Source organism: Euprymna scolopes, chromosome 42 (genome assembly GCF_053919585.1).
Source record: "Euprymna scolopes isolate OS-2025 chromosome 42, ASM5391958v1, whole genome shotgun sequence".
In the NCBI taxonomy this organism is placed as follows: Eukaryota; Metazoa; Mollusca; class Cephalopoda; order Sepiida; family Sepiolidae; genus Euprymna; species Euprymna scolopes.
In genome coordinates, this window is record NC_136523.1 from 12,924,835 (window position 1) to 12,946,288 (window position 21,454).

The 21,454-nt window shown below is 34.1% G+C and overlaps 1 protein-coding gene across 2 annotated transcripts in view; it reads left to right on the forward strand.

Moving 5' to 3' along the window:
- The window catches only part of LOC145266926 (heparanase-like), a 118,277-nt gene that overhangs the window by 41,698 nt on the left and 55,125 nt on the right, over positions 1–21,454 (forward strand). For both annotated transcript variants that reach the window (XM_080122719.1, XM_080122718.1), the window contains exons 4-6: positions 6,141–6,321; positions 13,093–13,140; positions 19,163–19,363. In XM_080122719.1, coding sequence (XP_079978845.1) covers positions 6,141–6,321; positions 13,093–13,140; positions 19,163–19,363 — 430 coding nt within the window. The remainder of the gene's footprint in view (positions 1–6,140; positions 6,322–13,092; positions 13,141–19,162; positions 19,364–21,454) is intronic.

Here is a 21,454-nt window from a genome sequence, read left to right on the forward strand (position 1 = left end):
CGTTTCTTTATACTTCCTAGATTATAATATCTTTGATTTGCACGAGGTTACATTTATTTAGACGTTTCTTTATACTTCCTAGATTATAATATCTTTGATTTGCACGAGGTTACATTTATTTAGACGTTTCTTTATACTTCCTAGATTATAATATCTTTGATTTGCACGAGATTACATTTATTTAGACGTTTCTTTATACTTCCTAGATTATAATATCTTTGATTTGCACGAGGTTACATTTATTTAGACGTTTCTTTATACTTCCTAGATTATAATATCTTTGATTTGCACGAGATTACATTTATTTAGACGTTTCTTTATACTTCCTAGATTATAATATCTTTGATTTGCACGAGGTTACATTTATTTAGACGTTTCTTTATACTTCCTAGATTATAATATCTTTGATTTGCACGAGATTACATTTATTTAGACGTTTCTTTATACTTCCTAGATTATAATATCTTTGATTTGCACGAGGTTACATTTATTTAGACGTTTCTTTATACTTCCTAGATTATAATATCTTTGATTTGCACGAGATTACATTTATTTAGACGTTTCTTTATACTTCCTAGATTATAATATCTTTGATTTGCACGAGGTTACATTTATTTAGACGTTTCTTTATACTTCCTAGATTATAATATCTTTGATTTGCACGAGATTACATTTATTTAGACGTTTCTTTATACTTCCTAGATTATAATATCTTTGATTTGCACGAGGTTACATTTATTTAGACGTTTCTTTATACTTCCTAGATTATAATATCTTTGATTTGCACGAGGTTACATTTATTTAGACGTTTCTTTATACTTCCTAGATTATAATATCTTTGATTTGCACGAGATTACATTTATTTAGACGTTTCTTTATACTTCCTAGATTATAATATCTTTGATTTGCACGAGGTTACATTTATTTAGACGTTTCTTTATACTTCCTAGATTATAATATCTTTGATTTGCACGAGATTACATTTATTTAGACGTTTCTTTATACTTCCTAGATTATAATATCTTTGATTTGCACGAGATTACATTTATTTAGACGTTTCTTTATACTTCCTAGATTATAATATCTTTGATTTGCACGAGATTACATTTATTTAGACGTTTCTTTATACTTCCTAGATTATAATATCTTTGATTTGCACGAGGTTACATTTATTTAGACGTTTCTTTATACTTCCTAGATTATAATATCTTTGATTTGCACGAGGTTACATTTATTTAGACGTTTCTTTATACTTCCTAGATTATAATATCTTTGATTTGCACGAGATTACATTTATTTAGACGTTTCTTTATACTTCCTTGATTATAATATCTTTGATTGTCACGAGGTTACATTTATTTAGACGTTTCTTTATACTTCCTAGATTATAATATCTTTGATTTGCACGAGGTTACATTTATTTAGACGTTTCTTTATACTTCCTAGATTATAATATCTTTGATTTGCACGAGGTTACATTTATTTAGACGTTTCTTTATACTTCCTAGATTATAATATCTTTGATTTGCACGAGGTTACATTTATTTAGACGTTTCTTTATACTTCCTAGATTATAATATCTTTGATTTGCACGAGGTTACATTTATTTAGACGTTTCTTTATACTTCCTAGATTATAATATCTTTGATTTGCACGAGGTTACATTTATTTAGACGTTTCTTTATACTTCCTAGATTATAATATCTTTGATTTGCACGAGGTTACATTTATTTAGACGTTTCTTTATACTTCCTAGATTATAATATCTTTGATTTGCACGAGGTTACATTTATTTAGACGTTTCTTTATACTTCCTAGATTATAATATCTTTGATTTGCACGAGGTTACATTTATTTAGACGTTTCTTTATATTTCCTAGATTATAATATCTTTGATTTGCACGAGATTACATTTATTTAGACGTTTCTTTATACTTCCTAGATTATAATATCTTTGATTTGCACGAGGTTACATTTATTTAGACGTTTCTTTATACTTCCTAGATTATAATATCTTTGATTTGCACGAGGTTACATTTATTTAGACGTTTCTTTATACGTCCTAGATTATAATATCTTTGATTTGCACGAGGTTACATTTATTTAGATGTTTCTTTATACTTCCTAGATTATAATATCTTTCATTTGCACGAGATTACATTTATTTAGATGTTTCTTTATACTTCCTAGATTATAATATTTTTGATTTGCATGAGATTACATTTATTTAGACGTTTCTTTATACTTCCTAGATTATAATATCTTTGATTTGCACGAGGTTACATTTATTTAGACGTTTCTTTATACTTCCTAGATTATAATATCTTTGATTTGCACGAGGTTACATTTATTTAGACGTTTCTTTATACTTCCTAGATTATAATATCTTTGATTTGCACGAGATTACATTTATTTAGACGTTTCTTTATACTTCCTAGATTATAATATCTTTGATTTGCACGAGGTTACATTTATTTAGACGTTTCTTTATACTTCCTAGATTATAATATCTTTGATTTGCACGAGGTTACATTTATTTAGATGTTTCTTTATACTTCCTAGATTATAATATCTTTGATTTGCACGAGGTTACATTTATTTAGACGTTTCTTTATACTTCCTAGATTATAATATCTTTGATTTGCACGAGGTTACATTTATTTAGACGTTTCTTTATACTTCCTAGATTATAATATCTTTGATTTGCACGAGGTTACATTTATTTAGACGTTTCTTTATACTTCCTAGATTATAATATCTTTGATTTGCACGAGGTTACATTTATTTAGACGTTTCTTTATACTTCCTAGATTATAATATCTTTGATTTGCGAGCGAACGTCGTCCCTACATTTATTTTGATCGACTTTTAAAAAAAAATCCCTGGTTCTCCGTGTTAGTTTCTCTTTCTCATATAAATAAAGCGAAACTGATTGGAGCAAATCCAACTGCCTGGCCTTCCGGCCGAGACGTTCAAAAAGGCAATTAACTTTGATCAATATGGGGGAAACCCTTCATGTCAGACAGTTGCTATTCATTTGGACTACTGCCAGAGCTCCCCTTTTTGTGGGGAGCTAGTTTTCCCCAACGTCGTGAGGAACGGCAGAAAGCAGAAACTTAACTGCCAACCCTTCATTTCTACGCGTGTGTGAACTCGTCAATTTTTTGATGGACATCAATAAATTTGAACGCTTTTCACTTCCTCTCATGTCGTAGCCTAGCGGTAATATGTCAGCTTTTCTTTCACTTTCTTTCCCGCCTTCGCCTTGCGGGTTCAAGCCTGCCTGCTTTTTTTGTGGGGACTCCAAACACCCGGGTAACACCAGGCATCCCATAAAGGGAAAAATGTGTGCGGGCGTTTGTGTATGACTTTGAAAGGCTTTTTACACCAGTGTTCTGGCATCGGATAGATTTTGCAAGAAGTTTTTGCAGCCTACCTTGAATCTATGGGCTTTGTTGGAGAAAACGCCATGACCTGGCCACCGTGTTCTCAAAACCTTAACCCCCATTGAACATATCTGGTCAATATTTAAAAGAGGGGATTATGAGGGAGGAGAGTAATTTACTTCAGGTCTTGTGGAGAAAATAGTTGATATCGCCAGAGCCATAACTCCTTTTCAGATCAAACAATTGACTTCCTCGGTGGACAAAAGGTTGTTTAAAGTTTATTTCAAAAAAATGGTGGATATGTCAATAAATAATGACTTTATTTCAGGCTAAGCATCTAGGATGTGCTTTGGTTTATTCTTCTTTGGACAGAAAAATATAATAAAAAATATTTCATGAGTAAACATTGTATTTTAGCCTTAAAACAACATTTTAAGAAACCTGCAATAAAGCGATGGAAAGTGAAAACTCCTTGATAAAACATAAAATGTCATAACTTTGTGAATATCAAATGAATTCGAATAAAATTTGGGAAATGACTAACCTTAAAGCAGTCGTTTCATGATACAATTTTAATTTTTTGTGAGGTATATCTAGTTTGATATTTTACTAATCTATTATATAAACGGCAAAATGGGCGCAAGCGTTTATGTATGTCCACGAGGGCTTTTCAAATCGGGCTTTGCGCGTCGGTTAAATTCCGCAAGAAGTTTTCTTATACTTTCCAGATCATAATATCCCGCATTTGCAAACGGACATCCTTTCTTTCCTTTTTTTGATCGAGTTAAACAAAATTCCCACCGTGCCGTCGTTTCCATTTGTTTTAAGACTGATCTTGGACATTACTCGATAAGCAATGTTGTCTACCTAATTGTCGATGATTCAATGAACAAATGATTACGGCTGCCGTAAATACATGGGAAGTACCTAAATTTTCTAATTTCTTCGAAAACTATTTCCTCACATTATGATTTTAGACCTTTTGCATTACCTTTGGGATATTTTTATGACTGAGACATGTCATTAATTACGGCTGGTTACACTTGAACATCAATAGCTCAGTATTATTTTCTTTCTAAAAATAAATGTGCGAAAACCAACATATTTATTTGATTAAAATAAATTTTTAAAAAGTTCCCCTACTATTTTCTATCTTTCTTAGCAAATGTCAGCGATCTCCGACTTCCTTTGTTGGTTCATCTTTAAAGAGTTTACTTTATATTATTGGTAATGCACTGTACTAAAATACAAAAGTAATATCGGCTATTTTTATTCCTCGATATACATTCCCATACAAAAATTAAACCCTCCTGCTTCCACCATTGTAAACCTAAGCTATCCACAAGTATTGACAACATAAACATACGAAACATACATTTCGCCTTTTCGTCTTCAGACCGGGTCGTATCTGTTTTGTAATTGGTCTTTTGTCAATGTAGGGAAAACCCTTCATACTGAGACAATTACTATTTATTTGGATACTGTCAGAGTGCCCCCTTTTTGGGGGGAGCTGGTTTTCCCTCCACATTAAAAACGACCTTGTGTCTAATTTGCTTTCGTCGGAGGTTTAAAAGCAACGCCATTTCTGCAAGTCGTCTTTTGTTTTTAATCGACTACGTTAAGGTTGAACGTTTTAGACTTCCGGTCGCATCATGGAGTAGCGGATAGACGTCAGATTTTCTTTCACTTTCTTTTCCGCCTTCACATCACGGGTTCAAGCCTGCCTGCCTACTACCACTTTTTTTTTTTTTTTTTTTGCTTAACACACAACTCCAAACATCCTGGGCAACGCCGAACACCCAGGCTAGTATATGTATATAAAATGAAAATAAAAAAAGAAACAACATAACAATTTCTGTTTTATTCTTGTAGCAAATACTTTTATGCAAAAAAAATAAAAAAGTTATATTTTTTGTTCCACCAATTTTTTTTGGGGGGGATGGCGGTCAAACAAAATTGAACAAAACTAATAATCAAAACCGATTCTTTTTCTGTTTTTCATATTTTCTAACAAAAGTTTGAAAAATAAGCACCTTTTTCATGTATATTTTTTTTTTTTTGCATTAACTAATTTAAAGTAAACATTTTTTTTTTTTATGAACATTTTTCCCCTGTATGGTGGGGTTGGGCAACCGATTTTGTTTTTTAATTAAATTAAAACAGCCAGGGTATTCCCTTAGGATTAGATAGATTTTCTACAGTTGCGTCAGATGTTGTTAAAAGTTGGGTGAAAAAAGACAGCAGATGTGGAAGAAACTTCACACAACCCAACCAGGTAGCTTTCTGATATATCGTTTAAGATGGAAAAAAAATGATCATTACCAAATTTGAAAAGATAACTATCCAGAAGCTCCCGGTTAGTCCCGTTGATTTTTTTCTTTTTCCAATAATGTCCCCAAAGATCGTTTGCTCCTTTGCCATGCATTGATTGGTATCTTACGTCAGATTACAGTCAAACCTGAGCGCATGACGGCATGTTCTGAGCAAAGCCGAGCAGATAGAATGGTTAGTTACGTTTGGTTCAAATTCTGCACAAGTACCGAAATAAATAGAAAATATTGTTTGTTTTTTCTTTGTGATGTGTGAATTTGAAGAAGACGGTATTGTTCCGCTATGTAAAAAATGCAGGGAACTACTGACCTCGAGATTATAATGTGAGTTGGGAGCCTGTCATTAGGGATGGGGGGATGTGAGGTCATAAAGATATATGCACATAATACTTAATTACAAAACAAATTAATTCTATTCCAACAGAACCGGATGTTTACAATTTGATCCTGACCAAAAGGCCTGACCCTGAAATACTGGGAAAGGACTTCCAACATTTACGTGACTTGATGCAGATGATTCCTTTCCTTAACAGCAGTTTGCTTGTTGGTCCCGATGTCACGAATATGTGTCTGCTGAATAAAGCCTACATCGACTTTTTTACCAGGTAAAACTAAAAAAAATTATCTTATTTTTTTCTTATATTTTCATATTTTTTTTTTACATATCTAAAAGATTGTTTTGCCAGAAAAGGTAACTGAAACGAGTTGCCAGAGCATGTTGGAAATATAACCATCTTCTCTATATATAAAGTAGTAGCGTTCGTGTGTCTGTGTGTATAACTCTACTACAGCCCAAACCACTGGACCGATCATGACCAAACCTGGATTGATGATGGTCCCCCACTTAGGGATGGTGCTCACCATTTTTCAAGGTTACGGTCAAACGTCAAGGTCATAACCTATGTATATATATATACTCTCCTACAGCACACACCACTGGACCGATCATAACCAAATCTGACATTATGATGGTCTCTAGCCTAGGGATGGTGCACACCATTTTTCAAGGTCAAGATCAAAGTTTAAGGTCATATTTAGTGTAGCTCTTCATAAACTCCCCCACCTAGAGATGATGCACACCAAGTTGGGGTTCGTCACCATCCTGGGGGCCACTACCATGGCGCCGGCCAACTTCTTTGTGAATTTTAATCAGATCATTCTCCTCCACCCCCCCCCCCATCACCTCAACCAATTAAACAAATGTTAATTATTGTGAGTCTTTGTAATTGTTGACTTTGATATAATCTATTTGCTTTAAAGTTCATAGTTGGATTTCAGTCACTTCAGGAGATAGTTAAAAATTTTAAACAACTTAAATAGTTGCTCTTCAACATCCACTTAATTCAAAGTCTCACATGAAGTGTGGATATCTTTGATAGTTTAACATAATATCAGTAGGTTACACAAGATATAGGTTAGCAAATGCAATTGATCATGTAAAGTGAAATTCAAAGCTGAGTTCTTTTAACAGGTTGTGAATTTTGGAGAATGTTATCCTTTAGAGAATGGTGTCATGGCATAAGAACAGATGCTACACTATGTTCATTTAAAAATAAGAATAGTATTAGGAAAAAGGAACATGCATTACATTTATCCCCCTCCAAAAAAAGGAGGAGGTAATGCCTGAGAAGATGGTCTCATGACAAGAGAACAGACACATCTGGGCTGCTAGAAAGACCTTATCCTACTTAGACAGAGTTCAAAATAGACTTTGTAGCCTAGTAGAAGATGCCCTTTTCTCTTCCCTGCAACCTTGTCTAAGCTCCAATCTAGGGTCCCCCCTCGCTAAACTTTCACGAGAAACACTCGTCTAGTTGATAACACTATCAATAATTCCCCCCACTCTTTATCTGTGCTTAAACCTAAACGTAATTTCCATGAACAAAAGCTTCTTTCTTAGAACTGCACACCTGCGGAACTCTCGAAATCTTGGCTTAAAAGTTCAATAAGTCAGAAACAGTTCATTTTCAGAGGTTTTAAATGTGATTTTTTGGATTCCTTGTGTGGAAAACCTTGTCCATGCAAATTTGCAAGGTTCTACCTAGTCTAGAAATTGATTTATGCCCCAAAACGTAATTTCATAACTTTGCGAATGAAAAAGTGGTCACTACTTATCAAGGCCTAAACGCCACTCAAGGATAAGGGTTAATGGGTGTCATCAGGACAACAGTGTAGTAATTGTTAGTAGTGGGAATTTGGTATAATTTGATTATTGAAGGGGACAACTTGGCAAGAGCTTGTTTACATTGGACGTGAAGACAACAATATTGTAGTCAGCTGGAAAGCAGGCCAGCGGAACAGAGTTCCACAGGCGAGTAGTTCTAGGAAAGAAGCTTAGTTTGTGGAATCAATATTTAGATTAAGGCACAGATAGAGAGTTATTTGGGAAAATTTGATAATGAGAGATCATAGATTAGAGCTCAGACGAGCACTTGCCACGAAAATAATGATAGAGAAGAGACAGGCTAGCAACATCCCTTCTGGGGGGAAAGAGATTGCAGGGAAGAGAAAGAGTATCACCTGCAAGGTTTCGAAGCCAGTTTTGAACTGTGTCAAGGCAAAATAAGGAGCTTCAAGCGGTTCCTTTCCAGGTGTGGCAACAGTACTCCATTCTAAGATGTACTTGGCTTTTATACAGGTAGACGATTGCATTAGAAGTGTGATTATCTACTGGAGCAGTACAATGATCCAACTATTTTTCCAGTGACCTTGGCAGCAGATTTGATGTATGTGCTCTATTTCAGATCAAGAGTGAAGCTCAGAGCAAGAAGCTTGTTAAAGTGTGGTACTTCCCTCAAATGAGTGCCATTCATTTTAATTGGTACCAGGTGGGAAAATGTGAAGCTTGGTGTTAGATGCATTAAAATTAAAATTTCCACATTGGATCACATGCTTGAGAACAGAAGAGAGAGAATCAGAAAGATCTTAGTCATTACCTGCCTTTTAAGTGTTGCTGTAGATGATAGTCATATTTTAATTATTTTTTTGGTCCCCGCGACAAAAGGAGAGTGCACCTGTAAATTCACCCTGTCCGTTTGTCCATTCGTCTGTTCGTCTGACTGCACTTCTCTCAATAGCTATACCTTGGAATTTTTTGAAATTTTGCACAAACATTAAACATGATATGAGTAAAAATGTAACAGAACAGATTTTCCGGGAAAATTCCAGTTGCCCCGCTAGGGGAGCCTTCCAGGTTTAAATGGTTAAAATTGACACTTTTTTTTCTTATTAAAAAAAATTGATGCCGTGAAGTTTCATAAAACTTTATGAAAAGTTATTACTAACTGATTTCTATATAATTTTGTTTGCCTATACTTCGCGATAACTATTGGGTGTGTCCCAGGGGCTCTTTTAGATCTAATAAAAACACTCCATTTTTGGGACTATTTTACCATATTTGTCCAAAATTTTCTGTGTATGTCTATTTAGCAGTTTTGCATGGTGCTGAACTCAAATTTAAATATGTTAAGGCCTTGGGGACTTTTGGGGCTAAATGGGGATGAGGTGGGAGCAAATGATGGACTTAGTCATTTCTGGTGCAGAACTCAAATATGTTAAAGCCTAAAACTGCACCGTTTATTCATTTTCATCAGGATTCGACATCTCTTGGGGATTTTTGTGGCTAAATGGGGTGGGGTTGCTGAACTTAGTCATTTTTTTTTTACATCTCGTTCACTGTGCGCTCACAGGGGACCATGCATGCTTCATTTGTTAACTTTTGAAATCAAAATTATTGGGTACAATATAATAATCAATAGGTAATTGGTTCCATAATAATAAATACAAAATCTACATGAATTAAAATACCATATTTAAGTGTATTTTATAACCGGGTAACACTGGGTGTCCTTCTAGTGTTAAATAAAATGTTTCTTTTTTAATTCCTGCTTTCTGTGTAGCAAAAGTTTTGCCAAATCTTGCCGGTGTATACCCAGGAATAGTCACTTCTGATTAATAATTACGTAATTACTAGGGCTAGAACAACAGCATATTTTTTTCATTGTTTTGACTCTCGAGTGTGTATCTGTTGATATCTTATATGCTTTTATATAGAGTAATGTGATTCTCGGTTGATTAACTGTGTTGGATATATACTCGAGAGTCATGACAATGAAAAGAATATCCTGTTCTCACTGAGAGAGAAAATTAAATGTGAGTATTTATGAGTGCTTGTTTTCAATATCAGCATAAAAAACACTTAAAATGTCCTAAATAAAGGGTTAGAGGAGGATGAGGACAAAGTGGTATAGTTGGTATATAATTTTCACTTGAGCATCCACATAGGAGGAGGGAAGGGTGGAGAAGGGTGTCGATGTGTCTGTTAGTGGATGATAAGCACCCCCCCCCCCGGAAAGAAAAAGAGAAAAGTATTTTTATTTCTGTTTCAATTTGCTCCAAAAACTCAAGGGTCTCTTTTATTCATGAAGTTCAATGTATACTAAATATAACTACAGAGCATGTGCAAATAAATGCCAAAAAGTCTATATTCCAAATTTCAAGCTGTTATTCATCTTACCATTTATTTATTTCAGTGTGCTAAAATGTTCGATTCATGGCAACACCTTTTTTTTTAATTTTTAATTTTTTACAAAGGAGTCACAACTTATCAAGGCTCAGAAGCCACTTAAGAATAAGGGTTAAAAAGTAGTCAATGGGACAATATCAGAGTAATCGTTGGTATTGGAAATTTGGTAAATTGGATTGCTTAAGAGGCACTGCTCATCAAGAACTTGTTTACGTTGGACTTGAAGATGAGCACATTGTAGTCATCTGGAAAGCAGGCAAACAGAAGAGAGTTCCACAGGTGTGCAGTTCTAAGAAAGAAGCTTTTGTTCATGAAATCTGTGTTTAAGTCTAGGCACAGATAAAGAGTGGGGGGAAATCATGGATAGTGGTTTCAGACAGACGAGTGTTTCTCATGAAATTTTGGCGAGGGGGACCATAGATTGTATATAATCAAAGAAGGGTGTAAATATTTTTAATATATATATATATATATATATGTATATAATCAAAGAAGGGTGTAAATATTTTTAATATATATATATATATATATGTATATAATCAAAGAAGGGTGTAAATATTTTTAATATATATATATATATATATATATATGTATATAATCAAAGAAGGGTGTAAATATCTTTAATATATATATGTATATATAATCAAAGAAGGGTGTAAATATATTAAATATCTATGTATATAATCAAAGAAGGGTGTAAATATCTTAAGGCACAATGCAACTATTCTTCCAATCTTTTCGGGTTTATGTAATCATACTAGAATTCTTTTTGTTTTTCCACGTGTTTGTGCCTTGTGTGCCTGTATGTAAAAACAACAATCATAATGAACTTACCTTCAGGTGGGATCTAAAAAAGAGACACCATGAAGACAGAGCTTTTATACCAAACCTGAATCCCATGCTTACAGGTCATGTGATGCAGGTTGGTTTTTGTTTTATGGCATATCAACCCTTTTCAGGTTATTTAATGCCGAATCCGGTGATTTTGAAAATTTTTTAATAGAATATATTTGTTTTTTGCAAGTCAGTTTCTATTTAACCCATAGTTGGGACCCAAACAGGTACTACCACTCCGGGTCAGAGTGGACCTTGGAGCAATGCCAATTAAAGGGTGGCTCCGCACTCCCCAGAGCCCGCAAGCTGGGGCCTCACCATCGGATATAGTTTAAAGTCATATCCAGGACCCCCATTGAGGGACTTTACCCTCTGCAGAGGGGGTGGCAGTCGGCGTATTCTAATGCCCCACCGACAGGGCCGCATATGATGAAGGAAAAAATGGATAAAAATGATGTGAGAAGTGGATGGGGGAGTGAGGAAGGAAATGATGGGTAGATATCATAATTATGTGAATGTTTCTGTGCTACAAAACAGGTGCTGTCAAGAATTAAACATTTTAACATGCTGAAAAAAATAAATGGTAAGATGGGCATTTTGAAATTTGGAATATAGACTTTTTGTCATTCATTTGTGTATATATATATATATATATATATATATATATAATGTATAAAAGGCTGTCTGTCTGTCTGTTTTTCTGTCTCCATATTTTCAAACTCTATCTTCTCTGAAACTAAAAGTCCCAGAGCTGCGCTTGGGGCCTCAAAGGATTGGATTTTTTAAGAGCCATTCTTTTATGGGTCTTTAGCCAGTTAAAATTGTTGTAAGGGATCAAAATAAGTCAAAATTGAAAAAATTGTTAAATATTTTAGTTTATTTTAAATTTTTAATAACTTTATATGTGTATAGCTTTGAGTGCTATAGTTCGGTTTCAATTCTAACTGATGGCACCTAAATACGTTTTTTACTTTTGAAATCACGACTCTATAATAATATATACAAAATTTGGACTAGTTAAAATATAATATTTAAGTGTATTTTATGCCCGGGCCAAGCCCTCTTCCCCACTAGTAAATATATATATATATATATATATATATATATATATATATATATATATATATATATATATATATTATTTATAGTATTCCAAATTTTATTCGGTTTATATAATTGATAATTCGGTAGCTGTTCATATACCAATAAATTTTAAGTCACAATGAGATGACTTAAATTTTAAGCTTCAAAATTTCTATCTTTTGTAATTGAGCATTCATATATTGTTTTAACAAAATCAAGACATCAAAGAATGGATTGATAGCAACAAATAGTGTATTTCATCGTTCGTTACAATTGTTTCAAGACCAGTCGGACAAATTCAAACTCTATATTATTGGAAAATTTTCGCAAGTACACCCTTTCATCAGACTTTTTGAAAAAACACTTTTACAATGAACAATATGGAATCCATTTCCCTTTTAAGGAAAATTATGAGAAAAAAAATTACCTACATCTCTCCCTTCAAAGGTTTTTTGTTTTCTATTTGTTAAAGATTTATATATATATATATATATATATATATATATATATATATATATATATATATATATACACTTTATTGTTATATAAACATGCTCACATCCCGCTGCTACAAATAGCCACTTGTTTTAATCAAACAATAGATATCATCAGGCAGCGACTTGACTATTCAAAAGTTCAATGAATAATCTTTATTCATTGAACTTTTGAATAGTCAAGTCGCTGCCTGATGATATCTGTTGTTTGATTGAAACAAGTGGCTATTTGTAGCAGCGGGATGTGAGCATGTTTATATAACAATAAACAAGTATTATCAGCTCTTTTTATTGAACACTATCTAACAACCTCGTTGAATTCATTAGTCCATTACTTTTGAATAAAAAAAACCCGAGTATATATATATATATATATATATATATATATATATATTTACAATTTGTGTTTTCTTTTATTTAAATTTTTCTTTTTCTTGTAGATATTTGGATGCAGCACATACAGCTTTGGATGCGGTTACCATTCATCAGTAAGTCAGATGACTTAACCTATCATCATCATCATCATCATCATCATCATCATCATCATCATCATTTTCATAGTTAAATGTCTGTGCTACATGCTGACATCGGTTTGATGGCTTTTAAAAATTGACTTCCAAGGCAACCTATGCCTTGCCAAGTCTGGTTTGATCTATACCCCTTTCTCTCAACTCCATTTTTATTACTTTGGGATTAAATTTCCTCTGAGGTCACCAGATCTAAGCATTTCTTTAAAATTCACATCACATATCCATCATCTCATTCTCATATCATTTCTCTCCATACAATGCATGTCCTCAATCCTTACCCACTAGTTGTCATGGACTACTTGCCACTAGACTCAAGTAACGTTGGTTCAGAAGAGATGTGGTTGAAGATTGCATCATCTTTGCTTTGCTACAAACTCCACACCCAGACAGGATTATTTATCCATTTATTTATTGCGGACTATTCTCCTCGTCTTCTGGTTGTTGTTTCACAAGGTTTCGGGCAACTATTCCTCTGGCCTTCGTCAGGTCTTAACTGCGTCCTCAGCCTTCCATATTTGTTTTCATCTCACCACGTTTTGGTCAACTAAGTCAGAGATTTAGTTGACCAAATTAACTATAGAAGACAGTAATTGCTGAGGATGGAGTTAGGAGATTCGGCATTCCCATCCCGTCGTGGTTTACCACCTGACGAAGGCCAGAGAAATAGTTGGCTGTAATGTTGTGGAAAACAACTAGAAGATGAGGATAATAGTCTGAGGTCCTGGATATGACTTTAAACTATATCCAGTAGTGAGGCCCCAGCTTGCGAGCTTTGGGGAGTGTGGAACCACCCTTTAATTACCATTGCTCCCAGGTCCATTCTGACCCGGAGTGGTAGTACCTGTTAGGGTCCCAACTATGGGTTAAATAGAAATCGACTTGAAAACAACAAATATATTCTATAAAAAAAAAATTTTCTTCAAAATCTTTGGATTCGGCATTAAATAACCAGAAAAGGGTTGATATGCCGTAAAACAAAAACAACCAACCAACCAACCAACCAACCTAACTCTTGGATAAAATCGTAATTGCTACAATACCACATTTACTTGGGGAGGCGGTGGGTATCCTATTTAAAATATTCCCAGTGTTGGAAAAATTACATTCTATTCAGTAATATATATTTGTAAAAATGTGAGAAGTAGGACAAAAAAAACAAAAGCAAGAAAAACAATAACTGGTTTGCAGGATTCTCCCAACCCTTTCCAAAGAATAGAATACCCATTGTTTCTGATTACGTTTCGTTTTTGTTTAATGGCATATCAACTCTTTTTGGGTCATTCAATGCCGAATTCAGTAATTTTATTAGATTGACCAGGTTCTTGCAGAATTCCTAATTTTGATTTCAAATGAGGTTTTTTCAAATCAGTTTTGGTTATCATATCCTTATTTTATCTTTCATTTTAAACATTTTTTGCTCTAATTGTTTAAATTACAATCGTTTTAAAACAATGTCTTCTTTTCAGAACATTGAATACAAGGTAAAACAAAAACAACCAACCAACCCATAATAGTCTCCAATAAATAAATGGATAAATAACCCTATAAGGGTATGTGGAGATGACAACAACTATGGAAGGCAGTAATTGCTGAGTATGCAGTTAGGAGATTCGGCATTCCTATCCCGACATGGTTAATTACCTGACTAATATAACATTCCCGATTAAAAGCTTATATGCTGAAGCCCATAAACCCCCACTAAAATTGAAACACGAAAAATTAGGCTTACAATATTATCTAAAACCCAAATAAAACCCCCAAACTTCTGCCTATCAATGCACTTTCAATCCCAACTCCACACATCTATTCAAAGAAAAGAAAATGCAATTAAACCCTTTGGTCTTTACATGGAAGAAACGATAAAACCACTTACAGACAACTCAATAGATCAAACCAGCATTCACAGGGAAAATTTCATAGAACTCCTAGCCTGGCTGTTAAATCAACCTAAAGTCATACTAGACCTGACAATATATTCTAAATCCAATACTCACCCCCTCAAACTAAAAAGAAAAAATAAACAACATTCTGGATTCTTACCCAAATTGGACACAAATTTATACGGATGGTTCCAAAGATCAAAGCAAAGTGGAATGTGCTGCTATTTCAAAAAACACCACACCACAGAAAAGGTTACCAAATAACGCCTCAATCTATAGTGCAGAAATTACAGCCATAAACTTAGCTCTAGATATTATCACCAATCAAAAGAAATTCATATTTTTTAGACTCAATATTAGTACTTGAATTAAATAAAAAAAAACTATTAGATCCCAGAAAATTACATAAAGAAAAAGTAGTCTTATCACTAGGGCTGTGACAACAGCATATTCTTCCCATTGTTTTTACTCTTGAGTATATATCTGTTAATACCTTATATGTTTTTATATAGACAGATGTGGTTCTCAGTTGATTACGTGTGTCTAACTGTGTCAGAGAGTCAAAAGAATGAAAAGAATATTCTGTTGTCACAGCTCTAGTCATTACTAACTAGCAGAGCATTACCACTCTTGACTAAAGGAAGAATATTAGATGTGTATTAGATATGTATAGTTTGGTTGTTTTGTTTTACGGCATATCAACCCCTTATTACCACGTATCTGAATAGGACACATATACATGACTCATTCCTACATACTAAAAAGTGAAGAACCTCCCAAATGTATACCATGTCATGAACGTTATACAGTGAAATGCTTTTTTACTTGACTGCTATGACCTCACATAAATTCGTCAACACTACTAAAAGGCCACAAACTTAAAAGAGGTCCTGGATATGACCTTAAACTATATCCAGTGGTGAGGCCCCAGCTTGCAGGCTTTGGGGAGTGTGGAGCCACCCTTTAATTGCCATTGCTTCCAGGTCCACTCTGACCCGGAGTGGTGGTACCTGTTAGGGTCCCAACTATGGGTTAAATAGAAAATGACTTGCAAAAAACAAATATATTCTATTAAAAAATTTTCAAAATCACCGGATTTGGCATTAAATAACCTGAAAAGGGTTGATATGCCGTAAAACAAAAACAACCAACCAACCAACCAACCAACCAAACTTAAAAGAACTCTTTGAAAAAGAAAACCCTAAAACCATTCTAAACTTCCTAAAAAGAGCAAATCTTTACCATAAGATATAAATGCCATCAAATAACTAACTACATTAAAAACATTACTCGAATATATCCAGCACAAATCAACACCAAAAGCATCTAAAATTTTAAATGTTGTATACAGCATTAAATGACCCAAAGAAGGACGATATGCTGGTTAAACAAATAAACTCAAGTAATTCTAAATGTTATTTTATTTTTTTTTTGATCAACAAAAATTAGACATAAAGGGTATTAAGTAAGGACCGAATCTTCAACCTCTAAAAGTCTGTCACCTAGAACTATTAATCACTAGCATGGGTGCCCGGCATTGCCTGGGTGTTTTGAGGTGTGTATTCAGAAAAAAAAAAAAAAAAAAAAGAAAAAGTGGTAGTAGGAAGGCACGCTCAAACCCGTACTGTAAAGGAGGAAAAGAACGGGGGGGGGGGGGAAGCGTGACGTCTTTGCTGTTACGACCACTGCCAAACCGGAAGTGACGTAGGTTTAAATTAAGGCTACACAATCGAAAAGAGGGGATGACTTTCGAAAATATCGGTGAAAAAGCAACCCCTCCCTGTAGAAAAGTGCCCAGTTGAGGGTGAAGAAATTAATGTTTTTAGCCAATTTTTCGGTATTTGTCGTCTGAAGGGTCGAGCCTCCAAATGATACTGATCTTGTGAAAAGCCGTCGCCTCTGTCGAAAATTTTAGGCAGACATGCAAACATACATACATACATTTAGATATTGGTAGCTCAAATTTTCGACCCAAACCAATTAAAAAGCTTGCCCTATCTCTGAATACCCTTTATGTAAAATTTCAAATGTTTAGACCAGAAATTGACTGAGTAATTTGGTAGAGATCGCAGAGGTCAAATTTTTTAAAACTTTGACCCCTATTTTGATGCCTTAACATTTATTGTTTTGGGCTCAAATCAAGTTATTAAGTTAGATCCATGTTCAAGAAACCTATATCTAAAATTTCAAGTGTTTAGACCCAAAATTGGCAGAGGAGTTTGGTAGGTTTCTCAAAGGTCAAATCGTTGAACTTTGACCCCTTAGAGCAAAATTTCTGGCCGAAAACGGATTACAAAGATTTTCGCAAATCTCCATACCCTGTATATCAAATTTCGAGTCTGTAGACTGAAAATTGACAGAGTTATTGTGTAGGGAAATGTACACAGACAGACACACAGGCACTTCCACTTTTATAGATATATAGATTATGCCATGTGGGCAGTTCTAATATGAATTGAATATAACAATTTTACTCCACAAAACATCCAAACCAAACACCATGCATTAATGTTTGAAGATATAAAGAAGTTGAAGCATAAAAATTGTTACCAAAATGATTGGATTCAGCATTACAGTAATATGCAGCCGCAGCTGAGATTGAACTCATTACCCGAGTTTGTAGAATAATTCGAATCTTGTTGGTAGCTGAATACTTGATGCATCATCAGGGCTGTCAAGGGTATTTTTATCGTGATGCCATCACTAGATGAGTTGCCTACCATGGCTTAAGAGAGCCCCGTCTACCCTCGAGAGAAGGATAGACCGCGACAGTTTCCGAACCTGATATTTTACCTCGCTGTACATACAGTGCCTCGCCTTTCCAAATATTCACCCATCTGGTACTGGCCAGACTCAACGTTGCTTAACTTTGGTGATCTGGCGAGAACCGGTGTGTCAACGTGATTGCGCCATACATTCAGATTTGACGTTAAACAACCTGAAAAGTGTTGATATGTTGTAAAACAAAATAACCAAACCAAACCTTTGGTCTGTCATGCATAAATAAGAAAAGATATTTCCTTTGGTCTGTCATGCTAAAGCTAGAAAAGATATTTCCTTTGGTCTGTCATGCTAAAGTTAGAAAAGGTATTTCCTTTGGTCTGTCATACATAAGTTAGAAAAGGTATTTTCATTTGATCTGTCATGCTAAAGTTAGAAAAGGTATTTCCTTTGGTCTGTCATGCTTAAGTTAGAAAAGATATTTCCTTTGGTCTGTCATGCATAAATTAGAAAAGGTATTTCCTTTGGTCTGTCATGCTAAAGTTAGAAAAGGTATTTCCTTTGGTTTGTCATGCATAAATTAGAAAAGGTATTTCCTTTGGTCTGTCATGCTTCAGTTAGAAAAGATATTTCCTTTGGTCTGTCATGCTTTAATTAGAAAAGGTATTTCCTTTGGTCTGTCATGCTTCAGTTAGAAAAGGTATTTCCTTTGGTCTGTCATGCTTAAGTTAGAAAAGGTATTTCCTTTGGTCTGTCATGCTTAAATTAGAAAAGGTATTTCCTTTGGTCTGTCATGCTTTAGTTAGAAAAGATATTTCCTTTGGTCTGTCATGCTTAAATTAGAAAAGGTATTTCCTTTGGTCTGTCATGCTTAAGTTAGAAAAGGTATTTCCTTTGGTCTGTCATGCTTAAATTAGAAAAGGTATTTCCTTTGGTCGGTCATGCTTAAGTTAGAAAAGATATTTCCTTTTGTCTGTCATACTTAAGTTAGAAAAGGTATTTCCTTTGGTCTGTCATGCTAAAGTTAGAAAAGGTATTTCCTTTGGTCTGTCATGCTAAAGTTACAAAAGTTATTTTCTTTGCTAACCTTCTCTATCCCCTCAACTATAACATTTCCTGTCTCATCCAAATTGCAAGCATAAACTAGTTAGTCTATTAACTAAGTAACTAGCCCACCTAAATATTTAACAAATGAATCAGGTCTTCTTTTTGTTTAAAGTACCATTTAAATGAGTCTGTTCCCACAATCCCTGCAACTGCTGACCTTTTCTATCTATGTCACACCCAAATTGCTAACATGCACTAATTAATATATTAACTAGTTAACTTGCCCATCTGAATATTTAATAAATGGATCTGTTCTTGTCTTTTTTTTAAAGGTACTATTTAAATGGGGCCATAGCAAAGTTGGAGCAGTTTTATGATCCCAGTGTGATGGATATCTTGGAAATTGAATTACTATCCGCCCACAAGATTCTGAGAACACATGCTCCAGGCAAGAAGATATGGCTGGGTGAGACGAGTGCTGCTTGGAATTCTGGTGCTGCGAACTTGTCGAATTCCTTTGTTGCTGGTTTTCTGTAAGTATTTAACAAATTTCAGCCGCATAAAGTGACATATTTATGCCGATCTGTATGCGTAGAGGATTATTTATATGAAACTAGCGGGGGTACCCGGCGTTGCCCGGGGGTGTAAATGAGGTGTGTGTGTATGTGGAGGGGGGGGGGGTAAATCAAAACAAAATGGAAAATAAAGAATAAGCGAACGTAGTAATCCTGTTCAAATATCATAACAAAAAAAAAAACGAAAAGAAAAGAAAAACAACAAACGTAATGCAAAATAAAGAATAAATCTTCCTAAAAAAAAAATTGAAAAAACCCCCCCCAAAAAAAACAGCGGACGCGATAGAAAAATAAAAAAGTAACGAACGACAAAATGGTTTAAATAACCCTGGTTCAATATTAAAACTTTAAAAATCGAAAAAAAAATATATCTGACATCTTGGCTCGAACATGAAAATTTAACATAACAATGCTGCTACTATACCAACTGGTTTATAACCGCGTGAGTGAAATTAGGCCAATTTTTTTTTAATATTTAAATTAATTCAAGAAAGAACGTTTTTTGTGCATGCCTGTATGGCTAAATTGTCATGAAAGAAACGATTTTTTGCTACACATCCCTGTAGAAATGTGGCCAGTTAAGGGTGAAGGAATGAATGTTTTTAGCCAATCTTTCAATGTTTTTTTGTGCAAAGGGTCGAGCTTCAAAATGATACCGACTTCGTGAAAATCCCTTGCCCCTGTTGAAAGTTTTAGGCAGACATACATACATACATACATACATTTAAACAGACAGGTGAGATTTATATTATAGACCAGCGAGGGGTACCCGGCATTGCCCAGGTGTTTGGAGGTGTGTGTGGTTTTGGGTAAATCAAAACTCTGGCCGGGGGGGGGGGGTTAAAATAAAAAAAATGTTTTGGTAGGTAAGTATGAGGATCAAACCTGAACTGTTGAGGCAAAGTTGTAAATTAAAGTGTGAAAAAAAAAAGAGTGCGATGGTTTTAACCATTGGGCCACCGCGAGATGCTAACGGAAACATGTTTGAATTTATTTAATTACTTGGATTTGGCAGGTACACGTTTTAATGACTTAATGAGGTCAAGTTTGACTGCCGGATAGTATTTCATTTACTGCAGGAACGCTTTTTTTAATTTTTATTTTCCCAAGATGTTATAGGAAAAAGACTAACCCACATGCGGCGAGCGACAAATGTTGAATATTTATCTTCCCGAAGTCGAGCAAATTAAATAGACAGGCGAGCTCCATTGTTAACTCGGAGATATCACGATTTATATGTGATATAAAAAGTTTTAAGAAGTTGTGAACCGACCGACCGCTTCTCTGAAAGAAGCCTTTTGTAGACATACAGAAAAAGCGAACACACATACACATATAAATACATACATTTTCGCTTTTATATTCATAGATGTCATGAGAATGAGAATAATTATTTTTATAACTTGTATTGATTGTATTGTTCTATTTTGTTTGGTTTATATGTACAGCCATCGGGGACAACGTGGATTTTCTCTTTTCTAGCAAGTATCTGAGAAGATTATAATATATTATAATTTAATTAATAATAATCCGGGCAAATTAATTAATTACTCAAATGGTTTAATAAATTGTTATTAAACACAAAGGAATTTAAAAAAATAGTCAACTATATAGCATCTTTCCCCTTTTTCCACGTTTACTTTTTTTTACGAAAAAAGACAATTATTTACTTCCAAAAATTTCAAAATATTATTTGCTAAACATTTTGTTTCTATTAAAGTTCTGAATTTTTTAGAGATGGTTCACATGGTATATAAATATATATATATATATATATATATATATATATATATATATATATATATATATATATATGCAAACCACAACTCTAAAGAAAAAACAAAGACTCCGATACTTTCTGCAAAAATTTGTTGCACTCTGAGTGTGTGTGACACTATCGTGGGAAACTACCCTCTAAGCGCTAACAAACATATCTTAAAGTTCTGATTTTTTTAGATGAGGGCTGATTGTTTATATTACTTGGATTGATTGGACTATTGTTCCCATCCTAGTGTTATTTGTGAAACAATTTGGTCGGATTGTCCATCG